The sequence below is a fragment of the Aulostomus chinensis genome, chromosome 21, assembly GCF_037954235.1.
Source record: "Aulostomus chinensis isolate RoL2024-O1b breed Wild chromosome 21, RoL_Achi_v1.0, whole genome shotgun sequence".
NCBI classification, from domain to species: Eukaryota; Metazoa; Chordata; class Actinopteri; order Syngnathiformes; family Aulostomidae; genus Aulostomus; species Aulostomus chinensis.
Window position 1 is genome coordinate 9,463,034 of NC_141340.1, and position 17,299 is coordinate 9,480,332.

General features: G+C 42.1%; 1 protein-coding gene across 1 annotated transcript; it reads right to left on the reverse strand.

Moving 5' to 3' along the window:
• Nucleotides 1–753: 753 nt before the first annotated feature.
• Nucleotides 754–15,172, reverse strand: ppp1r16a (protein phosphatase 1, regulatory subunit 16A). Its single transcript, XM_086191148.1, has 11 exons — nt 15,015–15,172; nt 6,473–7,464; nt 5,505–5,575; nt 4,609–4,754; nt 3,756–3,859; nt 3,401–3,525; nt 3,184–3,309; nt 3,010–3,085; nt 2,693–2,822; nt 2,441–2,603; nt 754–2,353 (listed from the first exon to the last, which is right to left on the reverse strand). Exons 2-11 carry the CDS (start codon nt 6,717–6,719, stop codon nt 1,841–1,843), a joined length of 1,701 nt encoding a protein of 566 aa, XP_086047274.1. The 5' UTR covers nt 6,720–7,464; nt 15,015–15,172; the 3' UTR covers nt 754–1,840.
• Between the last annotated feature and the right edge of the window lie 2,127 nt (nt 15,173–17,299).

Below are 17,299 nucleotides of genomic sequence, written 5' to 3' on the forward strand. Positions count from 1 at the left end.
AGGGAAAGAAGTGAGGGAACTTTACTCAGGTGGAAAGAGTGAGGACTGAACCTATGACACGCACTCATCCAGAGAGCTCCGCAGCGTCTTGCGTCTTCTCTGGTTGAACTGTGAGAGAGCGGGTCGTTTTAAAAGATACCCAAGTCCTGACAATAAGAGAGCGGACTCATTTGACTGATGCTGCCGTGTTAAGTTGGTGAAGTTTCCCTTCTGGTAATAAGCACTCCAGTGCACCAGAATAACCACGACAAACTGTAACATTGTTAAGAATCGTAGATGTGCGACCAAAATTGTGTGATATTGTCTTGAAAGGATTCTGGATGAATGTATTGTGTGCACCTTAGGAAAAAAATCCCAGTTTTTATAGAATAATTTCATGAAAAACAAATCTGCCGTTACAGGAACTAACAAGATCACTTCTTAATTCCCCAAAAAAAACAGGGCAGGATGATTTTTCTCTAGACAAATAATCTTCTGAAAAAACAGCAAAAATACTTTCTTTTCCTCATGAAAACTTCTCTCATTAATTCAGAAAAGCAGAGAATTCTTGTTTTCTCTGGTGAATGCCGAACACTTCTGTAGGATTCAGTAGCTGAACTTGGCTGCATAAAGATGGAGAAACACTGAAGTTCTCGTATCTGAGTTCTGAAACTTCTACTTCCGGCAGAGCCTCCGAGCTTCCCAACATACTCGGCCTCAATTGAAATAAAAAATACAAACGTGATTTGTTTTTTAAAACATTTTTATGTTTTGTCTTGACTGAACATGGCTCAGCAAAAATCACTAACAAATGTGAACTGCAGTAAAGAAAGGGGCGCTTCAACAGTCCGAGCGTGTCAACAGTTTCCCACCGTTCACCAAACGTTGTGCAAGCATCGCAAACTACCTTCAATCTGCCACCAACAAAAAGGCACCAACCTTTTGATACATCATCGAAAACTAAATATCAAGTCTTGCTGTAAACCATGAGCCACATTCATTAAGAAATATAAATACTGTGATTGTATTCAGAAGATAGAAAAATAGAAATATCAGGAGCAAAGTACAAATTTAAGCAGATGATTGTGAATTATCTGTGGATTTAATTATAAATTAACTCACATCCTTAAAGAGGGGAACATAATTTACAAATTGCACTGTTACAAATATTAACATAAAGACCTTTGTGCACTGGAAAATGATTCAATATATTTTCAGTCAAAAAAACAAAAAAAACAACAAAACAAAACAAAAACAAGCAGTTATAGTCCTTGCTTACAACTCGTGTGTTAACAGCTGTAAAGGATCCCGAAACTCCCCCAGTCGTAAAAGGCTTTTCTCATAATAAATGTGGACACTTGTCATGTACTGTCATGGCTGTCTTAGCCAAAAGAAAAAAAAACAACTTGAACCTTATTCTTATTTCAAAATAGATCTGGAGCTGCAGTTCAATGCGGTTCAGCTTGAGTGATTTAACGTTACACGATTCTAATGAAATGTAAATGTCCTCCAGTAGCTAAAACAGAGATGAGTGAGGTCATGACCTTGGAGAGAAAAATCACACTAGGAGCCTGTCGTCCAGCAGATGAAGAGGAAGCAACCAGGGGTGTTGAGATCAGTGTTGAAAGTGTGTATCATAGTGACTAAAATCCAAAAACAGATTGCTGGCAGCAAATGTAGATCAAACCCTTATTGGCATGCGGCCTTAACATACAGGCAGTAATGATTGCGCAGAAAGAAACATTATAATTTCAAGCATGTCTGTTTTGAAATGTTTTGCCACTTTGAAGTGTAAAACGCCCAGCCTCTGTGCTCACAAACGTGTGTGTGTGTGTGTGTGTGTGTGTGTGTGTGTGTGAGTCTACATGAGTCCACAGCAGGGTTCCTTGTTGTTAGACTGCTCCTCCTCAGGCGCTCGAAGCTTCAGTAGAGGAGGGTCTCCGCTGGCGGGGATGAAGAACACCTGGCTGGGGGAGGCCGCTTGCTCTGTGCTGGTTGCCCCCTGGGTGCTGATCATCTCAACCACTGCAGCAGCAGGGTCCTCCTCTAAGGGAGGGGTCAAAGGTGGCTGGGGTGCTGGGTACTTATTGAGCTTGGCAGCAGCTCGCTGGCGTTTCAGGTCAGCCAGCGTGTGGTGGGATTTCTCTCGAGTCATACTGTCCGAGGCCTCGGCCTCCACAGACCCGGATGCTCCAGGTGCAGGGCTGAGCTGGTAGGAGGCGCTACGCTCCATGCGACCTCCGCCGCTCCACAGCTCTCCGGGCACAGAGGAAGCAAGAGAAACAGAAGCCCCTCCATTCCCTACGCTGGACACCAGCTTCCTGTCTGTTGCCTCCAGGTCAGATGAACGGGATGTGGCTCCACTCCCAGTAACCTGCATCACCCCAACATTTTAAACTGAAAATCTGACACTGTGATCATGAACCATACTGTCTTCAACCCTGACTCTCTGCTGACTCACCATGGTGGCGTGCTGGTGCAGTTCGTGGTCTGTTTGCCTGTCCTCATCGTCGTCCTGGGGCTCTGGCTGTCGGCCCCGCTCCTGCCACACCATGGCCTCTTTGTGGTGCTCCCGCCGGTACAGACTGGAGCGCTCGTTCACGCTGACCCGACGCACCACTTTACTGTGGAGACAGACATGAGAGCGAGAGAGAACCAGCAGTGATCCATTGCTCTATGCCAGTACAAATGTTCTCTTGATCATTTTTCTTACCCTCTGCTGCCGGTACTGGACGCTCGCCGCTGCAGCGTGCCCCTCTGCCGGTCCTGGCTCTTCATGATGGCATCGTGTTTGTTCTTCAGGTCCAGCAGTTTGGCCCTGACCTCCTCATCCATGCAAACGTCTGGAGAGGTAATAACACTATAGTTAGAAGCTGGAAGGTGTGAAAGAGGCAGGGATATCTCAACATCTCAACACCTAATAAGGAAAATAATGTTTCTGTATTTTTTTCTGCTCTTCATCAACTTGGGGGTAAAGAACATAAATAAACCATGGAGAACTCACAAGTTAGAGAACCCCAAAATACCTACCCAGAGGCGTCTCCTCCAGGACAGACTTTGCATTCAGACTGGCTTCATGGGCCACCAGCAGCTCCACCATCTGGATCTATAAGACACATTAAAAAAAAAAAAAAAACACAACTGCTCAGTTACACAGTGATTATGAAATATTTATCTGACTTCTATTATAAATGCAGTACTTACTTGTCCCCAGCAGGAGGCAGCATGCAGAGGTGTCCAGCCATCACAATCCTTCACCTCCACCTGAGCCCGGTTCTCTAGCAGCAGCTCGGCTACAGACAAGTAGCCGTTAGCCGCTGCTATATGGAGCTGGAAGACAAATACAACACAGCAGAAATGCCAGGGTCTTGTAACAGAAAATACTCAGGTTATAGGGTTTGATGAGGTGTAAGATGCCCACCAGCGTTGCTCCGTTATCATCCGAAGTGTTTAAGTCGGCTCCACTCTGAACCAGAGCCTGAACGTCAGCCAGCATAGCCGCCTCTTTAGCTCCTCTGCATTCATCTATACGATCCTGAGTTATACCTACACACGGACATTACCAAGCGTGGCAAAACACACTTATTATTTGTCTGAGCATACACTGGTCATTAGTGTGCTTTTTAAATGCGACAGAAGGATGACGGGATGAAAAACACCAAATCAACAAATGTTGCTTTTAGCTAGAAGCGACACATCTAAAGAAATGATGTAAAATATGACAATAATCTTTTCCAACATGTCAGTAAACCTCCTATTTGACGGAATTCACTGACCCTGTTCAGCCATGACCATCTCCAGCAGCTCGAGGGTGGCCTCGTCCTCACAGAGGTCATAGGGCATGTTGCCATCCGCATTTACAGCCAGCAGGTTGGCCCCACTAGAACACAAACACACCAATGTGCAAAGAGAGTTTGAGTGACACATAATGACACGCCCTGATGATCTTAGACACTCAAGAGTGTTCATTAACTTGCAAAGTGTTAAGTTAGTCAGTCTTTAAACTCTTGACAAAAAGGCTTTGTTCCTGCTGAGGCCAAGAGAACGAAGACATTTGCTTAATTAGAGCAAAGCGATATATTGTCCAGAAAGTTCTTTTGCCTTTCAAGTACTCACAATCAAGTGTAAAAAAGTCACCACAGCATCTTTCCCTCCAGACACTTCACTCCAGAAAGCAGAAAAAGCCAACCACATATATTAAGCTTGAAGGTAATGGTGACCGACACCTAACAACAGCAAAACTGCCCAAAAACATCTCTTTACAAGCGCTCAAGTGAATTGTTCAGTATAATTTGGCAAAGTGTTATTATACCTTTGCAAATGAACGGCTTTGGCAGTATTGCTGTGGTTAGGTGTTGGTTGCCACTAGCTTCATTAGCTTTTTTGGCAGATAATCTGTTGTTTTGATGCTTTAGCTTCAAGCTAAATATATGTAGCTGGTTCTTTTTGCATTCTGTGGTCACAAACAAGGAACGCAGGAGGGAAAGAATGTTTTTGTGAGCTCAAAACATAATCGTGAATACTTGAAATGCAACTGCACTTATTGGGTGAAGGGTGATATTCTACTGCTTTGAAAAAAAAGACAACTTTCAGCCGGATGAAAGTTGCATAAAAGAGGGAAAAACTCACGCCTGAATGAGGAGCTGCACAAGCCCAGTGTGCCCACAGGTGGCAGCAGCATGCAGCGGCGTCCACAGCTCACTGTCACAGGCATTCACACAGGCACCAGCATCCAGAAGGCACTGCACCACCTCCACAAAGTCATCTATACAGCACTGGATTTAGCAAGAGAGATGTAGGTAGACAACCATTTACAACTACGCTGTCAATATGAGAGACACATTTACGGGAAAGAATCCACTGACTCATGGAGGACATTTACATGCTGGCCGTGTTCTGTGTAAACATGTTTTCAAAAAGGAAAAAGAAGAGTCACCTGCATATACAAAGAGTTCTCTGTTCATGAGCACTGCACTGATGTTTGTGTTGCAAACATAAACAACCAAATACAAAACACAGAGCAGAATGATGGAAAGGAAATGTTGCCCAATGTGTTTCAACTTCTCATTAAATTAAACAGCAACCTTATCATGTTTTCCTCTAAATCGGAGTGTTCAGGAAAGGAATGCAGGCGTACAGAAGGTGCGTACGGAAGATGCCCTCACTTCCAAACTCTGACTCTCTAAACTGCTGGTGGTGGGAATGAATCAGCTTGTTCATGTAAACTGACCAAAGATAAGTTAAAGCTTAGACAAAATATAGGCAAACAGTACTATGTGAGCCTAACGCTGTGACAGCACACAACGTAGCCACAAATGCCGAGGAAAAGGTGACCAGCAGCGTAACTACCTCTTGTCTGGGGGTCTGTATGTGTGCACACCTTCCTGGAAGACTTCCTAATGTTAGCGTAATGCTCTTCCTGTCTGCTTAAGACATAATTCAGAGTCTTAAATATCATGAGGGTATATAATCACCCCCTTGTTGGGGAGCTAGCAACTCCCAGAAGTAGGTGTGCATGTGTTTACCTGGTGGAGAGCTGTCAGTCCATCCTCATTGACCAGATCTGGGCTCACGCCACTGTTAAGCAGCTGCCTCACTAAAGGGAACACACAGCATTATTACAGACTGATTATCTGATCATACCTCCCACATAAAACTTTTTAAAAAATTGATATAAAAATATAAATATAAACAAGAAATGGAATATCTTCAGTGTGCTTGTCTGTGTCTGAAGATCCGTCTCTATAATTATCCTTGATACCTTGCCTGACAATTACATTGTGATGCATCAAGTGCAAAATACTCATGAATCCCTTCCTTTGAATCCACTGCAACTCAGTACCACGTGATTAACATTTATTTATGTCTCAGGTTTTACATGACACAAAAAAAGGAAAATGAAGAGTTCATCATATCACCAGACCATCAGACGTTATGGAGTTTTGATTGAGTGGGAAGACCAGAGATAGTTAAGATCTGTATTATCATACCCTGAGACATTCAACCTCCAGCTGCGCGCTCCCTCTACCTCAACATACAGCTAAAAAAAAATGTTACGTTTTGCCCTATTTGTAAGCCTGCTACTGTAGAAAGTCTAACAAACATGAAGCCTCATGCTCCCATGGGTGTGAGGCGAGGTTATTTTAATCATTTATCCGTACGTGAGCAAATTAAGTGACACATGGAGAACTCAAGGGAATCATTTGTCCCACCTAGAAGGAAGTGGACATAGTGAAGGTGCCTCTGATTGGTAGTAAGAGTCAGCTCGGGTTTTCCCAAAATTTGGGTGGAAAAAACATTTAAAATATCAGCTTATTTTTGATGGGAGGATTTTGCAGAGATGTTAAGAGTTATCCTGTCCTCCCTCAAATATTTTTTACTTAATTCCTAATCTGTTCAACCCATTTTAACACTCTAAAATGTCTTTTGTGTGTGTGTGTGTGTGTGTGTGTGTCTCTGTGTTTAAGTACAACGTCAGCATGTTTCTACCTACCTTCCTCCAGGTCATTGCGTGCAGCTGCATCTAACAGCGTGATGGCTTTGGGAAATTTCACTTTTTTGGTGCGCCCCTTCTTCTTGTCTGCTTTGGCCTTAGATCCCCGTGCGGCATCCTTCTCCATCTGCGCCCAAGCCTTCAGCTGCTGCGCACGGCGCTTCTGGGCATGCTTAAGGCGTTCTGTGGCACTCAGACGCCCGATGGTGGACATCTCAGCCAGCAGCTCGCCGTGATCTGCTGCCATGCCACCACAACACTATGACCCGTCACAGACTACTGATGTTTTGCTCAATCAAGGTGGAGTTTTAGAGTTTTAAGCTTCCAGGGGTCTCATGTGCCTCAGTTTTGCCTATCACACAGCTCTGTATTAAAGGGAACTTGACAGTTTGCACAAAAAGATGCAGCAATTTATCTGTGAGTAATGATGATGAAGTGAGCAGCAAAATTATTCAAACAATCAAAATACTCCAAAAATCAAAACTTGAGTAGTGGGATCAGGTGATGGATATCTCCATGATTGCAGAAATAAGCAACAAAGAATTGTTGCAATGTCTCTCTCACATCTTTCAGATAAAAACTCCTATTGAGGCACGAAAAAAAAGCTGAGAGAAAAATGTCCAAAACCAAACTGTCCGAGCTGTGGATTGCAACCCAGTCCTCCCATCCATGTCATGTGGGGGGAAACTTGGACAACGAGGCAGACCTTGAAAAGCAGGCTCTCAGATTAGATGATCCCCATTATCTTGTAATCCATATTGGTGATGAGAGTCCGGGATCCAAAGGAGGAGCCAGTCTAAGAGGACACATAGTGGATCAAGGTGGCAGCAGGTATTTAATCCACACCAGGCGATGAATACCCACAGTGACAGTTTTCAAATGTCGTGTTGGTGAGTGGAGTCTATTCAGCTTGTTTGAGCACTATTTGGCAGGTCTTCAAGAGAAGAAATGGGCAGTCAGGTGCTCCTCAATGCTCCCATCTGCACCTGTGGCTGTGGAGGGAGAAGGAATAGGGCAAGGAGGGAAAATGTGAGAGCTGTGTTACAGTACAATGTACACACTGCTCTCCTTAATCCTGTTATCTTTAACCCCTGAGCTCCTTCCAACGACTCCCTCTTCTCCCACTCCTCTCCCGAAGGAAACCTGAGACGGTGGGACGCTTTTCATTAATGATTGACACACCCTGCTGCCCGAAACACACTTTTACAGCAGTTGGCATACACACAAGGCCACACAGCTAAGACGGATGTTGAGGAAAAGTGGTTACATAGCTGGACAGGCTTTAGTGCGTGTTCTAACCCTGGCTACCTCGGTCAGAGAGATCACTCTCATTAGCTTAACTTCCCAAGGCGGCGAGTTGGCTCTCACACTCACACACACAAACACGCACACATATACACACACGCACACATATACACACACGCACACACACACACACACGCACACATATACACACACACACACACACACACACACGTCTCTCTAGGCTGCTCATTCATTATTTAGGCTTGGGCCTGTGAGCGCTGAGAGGAAGGTCAACTAGAGGCACTCAGTGAGATAGAGAGAGTGAATGACAAGACGGCAGACCTGAGCCACAGAGCCATTGACTCACAGCAAACGTCTGACTGACTGTAGGAAGGTTGGATGGACCAAGTCTAAAAATGAAACACTGTTTTTGCTTTAGTCAGCACAGTGAGAAAATGCCACCTCTGTCTGACTGTGGACTGTCAGTGCTGCGTCAGTTACTGTGTGTACTACCAAGCCAAACCATTTTAATAAGTCGTTAATAAACGGACTTGGGAGCAGAAACTGCAGATTTTTCCAGAAGCTTGAAGGTGTATTAAAAATGCCCACTTCAAGGTGAATCAAATGTCCTGCTAAAGGACTACAAAAGGTCTTTATATTGACAGATTAACTGATATAAATAAGTTTAAAAAAAAAAAACACAACAACACCTGTAATGAAGGTGAATCCTTTGAGATGAATCATCTTGTTTTGGAGGGTGACTAGAAAAACAAATGCATCAAATGCTATGACAAACAAAAGTTCCTTTACAGATAATTTACAACTCCAAACCTGCCAACACCCCACAGACTATTGACAAAAGGAGAGAAAACAATTAGAACAAGAACAAGAACAAGTTGTTTTCAGGTTGTTCCAAGAAGGTGATGCTTTGTATTTCAAGGCCTGATGACTGATTTTCTCTGCAATTTTAGAAACAAAATAAATTAAGGATATTGAGTAGTTCTAGAATGCGTTTAAGCGGAACTGTACCATGTCTCTAGTGCTAAGAGACATGTGTTGTCTGAAGTGTTACTACCAGTATTTACCATATAGGACAGTTTTATCTAAAAGCCCTTTAAGATATAGCTGGAGACCAGCCTGTCACAGCCCATCATCAGCTCTGACCTTGGCACAACTTTTGCCATTGGCTTCTTTATTATGCCTGCCGTCTATTTTAGGACACCTAACCTCTCACCCTTTGTCACAAGCTACAATGTAAGGATTTCCTTAGACTGAGGCAATAGCTTTAACTGTCAACAACAACAACAACAACACCCTCCCCCCAACACACACACACACACACACACACACACACCTCAATTGATAGGCCAAAGTAAGAATAATTCATGCAAACATTCACCTATAATGTTATTGAAGCAAAACCTTGTGTTCCTCTAACAGGAAGCAGTGGTAGCAACCAAAGTTCATCATGGCATAAAGTCAACAGGAAAAAAAGCTGTTACATGTCAAAGCCTTGAGATTAGTGCTGGGTCATACACGGTCATTACAACAGAGGTAACAAATGCAAGGGCAACATATTTTGTGGTATTTTAAGATGTGAAAGGATTGGAGAAACATGGAAAATCCCATCAAGAACTTAAGTGCTGTATTAGTGGGATAATTCCACACACAGACCAGAGAACCGTAAAGACCTTGAACAAGACGGTTGTGTTGCTTAAGTTAAGCATTTTTGAAAAGAACGGCTATAAAGAAAGAAATAACCTGCGCATAATATAATAAATTAATCTACAAGAACTTTAATAGTTTTGTGCCAAACAATCCTCTATAAAATATCAACTTGTGGTTGTTGTACAGCCAATAATCACTGTGTTTTGGACTTGGGCCCGTCCATTCATTCTTTACTGACAAGTGTGTAGAATAGTCCACCAACTAATTGTGTTACACATTTTTTTCAGGTTATCAATGCTGACAGAGCAAATGTGAGATGTTTATGGGTAGAAACCCGGAGTTTGATCTGAATCTGTAATATCACATTAAACTAACAACAAAAAGCCGCCTTAAATGAGAATCTCTGATGTTCTGTTAGAGGTGAACTAATCTGTGTGTGAAGTAACACACACACAGCTTAAAACGGGGCCTTAAATCTGAGCGGATGACAAATGTGCATTCCAAAGTCTGAGGTTGGAGACAAATATGTGCAAAAATGATATTGCTATTGTTTCAACAAATATTATGATTGTGATATATGACTTTTAGCAGCAATAATTATTTTCTGCATTTTTAACTGAAAGCAATCATGTTCCCCTCAAGTGTGGGGAACATGATTTGCATACTGAACCATCTCTTCTTTAACAACATTGTCAGACACATTTTACTTCAATTCCTAGCAGCTCCTCAGATTTGAAGTTTGCTCTCGGTCCTTATTCAATCGTTTGTACAGCCCTCCTATATTTCTATGCATTATTTACAGATCAGGTGATGATCAGGACAATAAAACCGGTTTACTGTGTTTTCTCCCTGGTTCACCTGACTGCAGGGTGTGTGCCTACGCTGCTGTGACTGCTGCATCACTGACAGATGAGACGCGTTCAATCAAAACATTACACTTTATTGAAGAGCAGTGCATCTTATGGCTCTTGTGCTACTTTTGAAAGCGCGAGTATGCAAAAACACAACCATGCTATTCAGAGCAATAGAGAGCTTTTGTCAAGTTTTTGCCAAAATACTTTAACAACCAGGAGCCATTCCAGCACTGACCTGACAAAAGTTAATTACCAGTTTGAAACAGCCAATTTGCTCCTTAATGAACCTTAATGGCTCCAGGTGACAGCGTCGGCTGGCTGAGGTAGATTATACCTGTTGATTTGCTGGAACATTAAACCAGTGATCAGCTTTGATCATTTGGCAGGTCAGAGGCCTGATACAGCTGCTGGTAATAGTAATTAGGCTCATTTATTATATTTTGAATCTGTTGAATCATGCACATTTACAAAAACACCAACACAAGCAAAGTTTAACACACATGTGCACCCCAGAAATTATTTGGTTTGGTTTGGTTTGGTGCGACTGTGAATGAACATCTTGAAGTGAGTCAGATGGTAAGAGACAGTCAGAGAGGCATGGGGACATCCATCACACATGGGGCAGTGCAGTGAGAAGTTTGTTAAACAGATTTGTCAATAGATTCACGATAAAACAGAAATAATAGGCAATACACAGAGCTCAAGGTTATTCAAATTGAGTTGCCAACCAGTACATTTGTAAATTTATGTAACTTCACGGTGTATGGGGTGTAATAGCACTCTTGCTCTCTGTGTGCTGACTGTGAGAAGGCAATGCATGAGTGTTCAAGAGCACCGCATGTTCTTTGTTTAAAATTGTACTCACTCTAACTACAGCCTGTCAGTTTAAAATACGCTTCAGAGCCTGAACGTAGGCTCCTGGACAGGATAGTGAAGAAGGCCATCATTTGGATGTAACCAAACACACTACTAAAGAATAGGGTGTGGTAGAGAGACAGAGGGAAAGGAGCAAAGGTATTAGAGAGCACTCCCTTGCATAAAATCTACTCAGTAAACGGTACCAGGTCACACTGGTGCTAGGTCAGAACTGATCTCTCAGATTTAGCACTTATAAATAAACCCGTTCAGAACTGCTGGAGGATCGTAGGTGGACGCTGAGCATATATTACTCAGCACGAACTAGGGAATAGAGAGTGTAAGAGCCTTGTGATCTCGGAGTCAGGCAGACAGATGAATAGAGAAGTGAGAAATGACTGATAATGTACAGCTCTAGCATGGAATAAAATGGGAAAAAAACACATTCTGGAAAAATGTGCATCAATCTGATGTTTGTGGACTTTTTCCCACCAAATGAGTTGACGGGAGGGGCTGTCCAGAGCTGCTGCAGAACATAAACTTTCATTCAACAACTGGAATGAATAGGCTACTATGAACACACACAAACACACCGCACTGAAGCTCGTGCATTCGTCAAGAGGGTGGAACCTACACTAAGAGTGACTAAACTCACACCAACACAACTTAAACTCCCGCTTCAGTCTGGCTACATTGAGAGCAGATGGCTGGCCCTCAGTGGTGGCCTGACACTGCACACTAGTCATTGTGTAGCACCACCAGCCCAGCGAGCAGTTTGTTGTGACCTGTAAGACCGCTCTGTTCAGGGAAACCAACAATGCTGAGTCAATGCAGCTAGATGATTCGTGAATGATCTAGTGAATGATGCACAGTGACCTAATCTGCCTGCCAACTACCCAGAAACATTTTGTTTCTGTTACTCTGCAACTCCAGCAAAAATCATGCGGAGGAATTCATTAACGTGCAAATATTTGGAAAGTAGATTAGTCATTTAAAAGTGAAATATGCAACTTTTACACATTAAAATGTTTGTAACATATCCACTTATTGTCAAAAATTCCAGAAAATTCAACAGCTCCAATGACAATGTCCAATACACTCATAGAGTTAGTAAAGTGCACCTGTATTGACCTGAGTGCTGGACTATCTCACGATTGAATTTGCAAAACAACAACAACAAAAAAAGTTAGCTACAGCAGCTGTATGGCTAGTGGACTCATATAACAGTAAATTAGCATGTTATGTTAGCTTGTAGCACTTTCATCACAATGAAATCACATGGAAAAACTGAAGACAATGTTAATACATGACCTTGTGAGTCAACACGGTTTCTGCCTGAGTAGCTTCAGGTTCGGTGGACACAACTCCCTTGATGCTACACGTCTTTTCTCTCAGCAGGATAACTCAAAAAGTTATGGATGGATTTTGATGAAAGACAGAAAAAAGGCTGCGGAACAATTATGAAACTTTTTAACTTGGATTGTTTAGAAGTTGGTGAAATAAAATGGGGATTTTAGAGAGATCATTCTTTTACTTTGAATGATTAACATTCTGTGGCTCATTCCTTTGAAGAAATACCTGCAAGTGAAAATAAACAGCCCCATCTGCAACTTAAAACTCATTTATGAAGGGACAGAAGCAGGATTACTGCAGGAGAGTAGCGGGGGTGGGGGTGGGTGCTACTTATTAAGTCCTGTCATGTGTAAAGGTTTGAGCTGCTGCATGTAATCACTCTGCAATCTCAGTAATGCCCGAGTTGCAAGGCTACAGCGAGAGCAGGACGCTCTGCGTGTGACGGAGGCAGACTTGATGACACACACATAGATGGTGTGATTTCTGGGGAACAGGATGTGGAATGAGAGTGGAACGAGGATATGGAGAAAAAAAACGTGAGGGAGAGGAGGAGGAAGGATGTCGGGGAGTCACACAGACTCGCCTACTTGAACTTCTCCGACTGCTCCAAAGCAGGAAGTAGGGTCATATCTTGCAGGCAGACAGGAAGAGACAAACAGAGGGATGAAGAATCTTTAAATTATACCCACAGGATGAGCGGATGTATGTGACATCTCCGTGCAGAATCTCTCACATCTAAACATACAGACTCACAAGTGAGGAAAACAGTTACAAACCTCAGTGGGTCAGAAGAATAAACGGGAGTCGATACACAAGAGAAGGAATGTCACCTCTTGCAACACTTGGACCTTTTAGTTTCAGCTTATCGTGGAGAAAAAACTACTAAGGTTACAAAAATATTTCCATGGTTGTGAAAACATACAGAGGCTTGACGTCTTAAGTATCTATTAAAGTACTTCTCCAGCCTATATAACCTATTGTTGCAGCAGCTGAATGCACCCACTGGCCTCTTATTCAGTCCACGCGCCTCCTTGCATGATCATAGGATATAAGGTCCAATAGTTCAGCGTCCACTGACTCCCTCCTGGATCTTTGATGCCACTGAAGCGCTGTATCATATGTCAGTAAAAATGAAGGAATATGGCCGCTGTTAAGCAGTCAGAGTGATAACAACCACCAGGAAGTACAACATGACATTACTTAATAATTTTCCATTCATCCGACAGCGTCAGTTAATATACCTGTCAAATTAAGACGCGCACGCACCCAAACTACCGGCAACATTTCTATGACAATCAAATTCACTGATTTAATTAACTGAATGAATTAGATTGTCATTTCATGGCTGCAGCCTCACAAATGTTATGCTTTTTCTGCTTTTCCTTGAGGTCATTTTAAATAATTCTGTCCTTCTTGTTCTTTTTCTTATTATTATTCATTAATATAATTTTTTTAAAGGCGTCCCTTTGACCACTGGGTAATTGAGACAGCTATTTTTCCTACAAATCAATCCATGAATTTATGAGTAAAATAATGAAGGATGTAATGATAGTCTGAACCTCTGGGCCAATGTAAAGGCTATTGCCACTTTAGCCAGTAGAAGTAGCTGATACTTAGGTTTGTTCATAAAGGAAACAAAATCAATAGCAAGAACTCAACTTTCAGCTCTTTCTCCAACCATCTTTAATAACAAATTCAATCGTATGCATTTCTGATATGACATTTAATTACCAGACCCCCCCCCCCCCCCAAAAAAAAAGGTCATTATTTCCATCTGTGACTACCATCTTATTTGCCAGTGGAACCAATGCCGAGCCTACATATCAGTGCATCTATTATAGTCATTGGATGGATTAAAAATATTTTAAAAAATAAGCTCTGCCCCAACCTAAGACAGCAGAAACATCATATTTTCACTGAATACACAAATCAATGACAGACTAGCAAGAGTCAGACGAACTTTTCTGCAAAGTACTCTTGCTGGCAATACTTTTACTACAGTAATAATTACAGGACAGGACACACCTGAATACTTCCTCCACCTCTGATAGATGTACACCGACGGGAATTTGGATTCTGTTTCTCACTAATTCCGTCTGGTAAAAAGGTCGACCTCGCCCTAACTGTTAAAATTACAAAAGACGAGGGAACCACTCGGTCCGGTACCGTGGGGATTAGTGCGAGCAGCAGCTTAGCTAAGCTAGCGGTCGGCAGACAGGCTCGACAGGTGGACGGTCTGACAGGTAACGTAAACAGTTGAGTTAAGCTTCCAGGATTCATTCACCGCCAACGGCAGCAGATAAAATTATCTCCGGCGAGTTTATCCTACCTGGTGGTTCCTATTAAACAAAGAACACCTGTGGAGCTGCGCCCAAATCGGCTTTCATTCATGTTCTGTCATGCTAACAAACGCTAGGCTCAGGTTAGCTTACAAGGCGACACCGGTGATTTTAGGAAATTAATGTCCCAACAAAAGCAGAGTTCGTGTGGTAAAAGTGGAATGACACCTTTGAAAGGTGTGCTTTAACTAGGTAAAAGGATTCGACATAACGCCAGTGACATCTTACCTGTAGGGCGGACCGTCTGTTGGGCTCCTGTGGGAGACTGAGAGACTGAAGTCTGAGGCAGTCCCCCGCTCCAGCCCTCAGGGGAAATGCTTCACCATAACAACCGAACTTGCCTCTCCTCCTGCGGCCGGTATCCGCTAGAGGGCGACAAAGCCTGCCAGTTACATTACCTCTCATTATACCTCTTGTCTCAACTAATAAATTAAAATATTTACATATATTTTAAGGTACTTTTGTGTGTGTGTGTGTGTGTGTGTGTGTGCGAGCGTGTGTTTTAAGCTTAGACTAGCACCTACGTAAGACAAATTACATTTTGTTTAATTTCACTACCTCCTCTATTTCATATTAATATTTTAATATTTCTATGTCATGTGGCCTTGGAATCCTAAATTATTATTCAACTGGGTAAACAAGACACTTTTTTCATATTGAGTATTTTTATTGCATCCCTTATTTTACATAAATATTCATTTTATTTTCAGTAGCCTTCATTTCATGTGATCTCAGGACTACAAATTAATACCAGTTATTGTTATTAAAAAGGATAAAAGACACACACCCTTTTTCAAATTATATTCTATTACCTTTTTTATATCATGAAAAATAATTTCATGCACATTTGGAGGTTTCCTTCATTTAATTCCATAGATTGTGACCCATCATTCCAAATGAAGGCGGCACAGTGGTGCAGTGGTTAGCACTGTTGCCTCGCAGTAAGAAGGTTCTGGGTTAGAACCTGGCATGAACACGGTGTAGAGGCTGCATGTTCTCCCTGTTCCTGTGTGGGTTCTCTCTGGTACTCCAGCTTCCTCCCACAGTCCAAAGACATCAAGAGGGGACGAGGCTGATTGATACTCTAAATTGACTGTAGGTGTGACTGTGAGTGTGAATGGTTGTCTGTCTCTATGTGTTGGTCCTGTGATGGACTGGTGACCTGTCCAGGGTGAAACCCCACCTCTCGCCCGAAGACTGCTGGGATAGGCTCCAGCCCCCCACCCCCTTAGAAAGGTAGAAAATGGATGGATGGAACAATACACACCTCTTTTATGCCACTTTACTAGTTCCTTAATTTTATATGCATATTCTAATACAAAGCTTCAATATTTTTCATGTCATTGGACCTGGGAACGCAAAATATATTCCAATGCTAATATTAGACTTGTATCAGATTTATATAATACATAAAGAATACATCTGACTCCATTCTACTTATAACACATATTAGCAAGTATATCAATCTATCTGACAAAGCATTAAGAGGGACAACATATTTTTGAAGAATGTGGGCTATGCTTCATTTCATTTGCAAAAAAACAAGTTTTTTGTATTCATAAGGTCATGAATCAGTATTTCAAATGACCATCAAGTGAGATCCAATGATCTTTTTATGTAACTAAGATTACTCAAGAACCATGAGCAATAATTCTCCTGTCGCTTGCTTTCTTATACAGTGGGATTTCTTCCTAGATTCTCGTCGTACTAGTGTTTTAGAATGTACAGAGACCTACACTATATCGGTATATACGGTTTACTTAAGATATAAGTGCACTAGCACACAAACACTGGAAAAACAAACCATTTGCAATGGTAAAAATGCACAAGTCTAAGGTAAAGGATGTTTGTGCGTACAATGTTTTCTCATTATAACCAACTCCAGCTATTTTTCCCTCTGCTATGTCAGAACTGGTGACAAATACTCTAAATACTGCTGTGGCCCTCGGGATGACAGCAGTACTTTCATAAGGTTCCAAATTAATATTTGTGTGAAAGCTGCTACACTGACCTTTAAAGATGACAATGCAACTATACAAGGTTTCAGCATGACAGGAATATAAAGTGCATTTTGTATAATATACAGCCCTGGTTTTATGTGGCGGTATTGTCAGCAATCTCTGACCTCTCTGTCTCTGTTTTTGAAAAGAGGCACAAAAACAGAGAAACTCCTTTCCCTGCAGAAACATTCCGTACAAGAACTTCTGGCACAGTATTTCACAACAGATTTTCTGTGAAAACTGCAATTCTTAATTTATTCCGAATACCTAAAACAATATAAAGGGCCTTTTCTGAGCATTCATGGAAGTCACTTCTGTTCCCTCTGTCAGTTTTTAATACAAGTAAATATTTTAAATATGTCAAGAAAAGAATAAAAAAAAAAAACCTCCTGCTGGATTTCTGTGTCACAGAAAGACAAACCTTCATTTCAGTGTCAGGATGCATCCCTGAGCAGCTTTAACAGGGGATTTGTCCAGACACAATCGGCCAATGTGAACAGCCTTGTTCTAGAT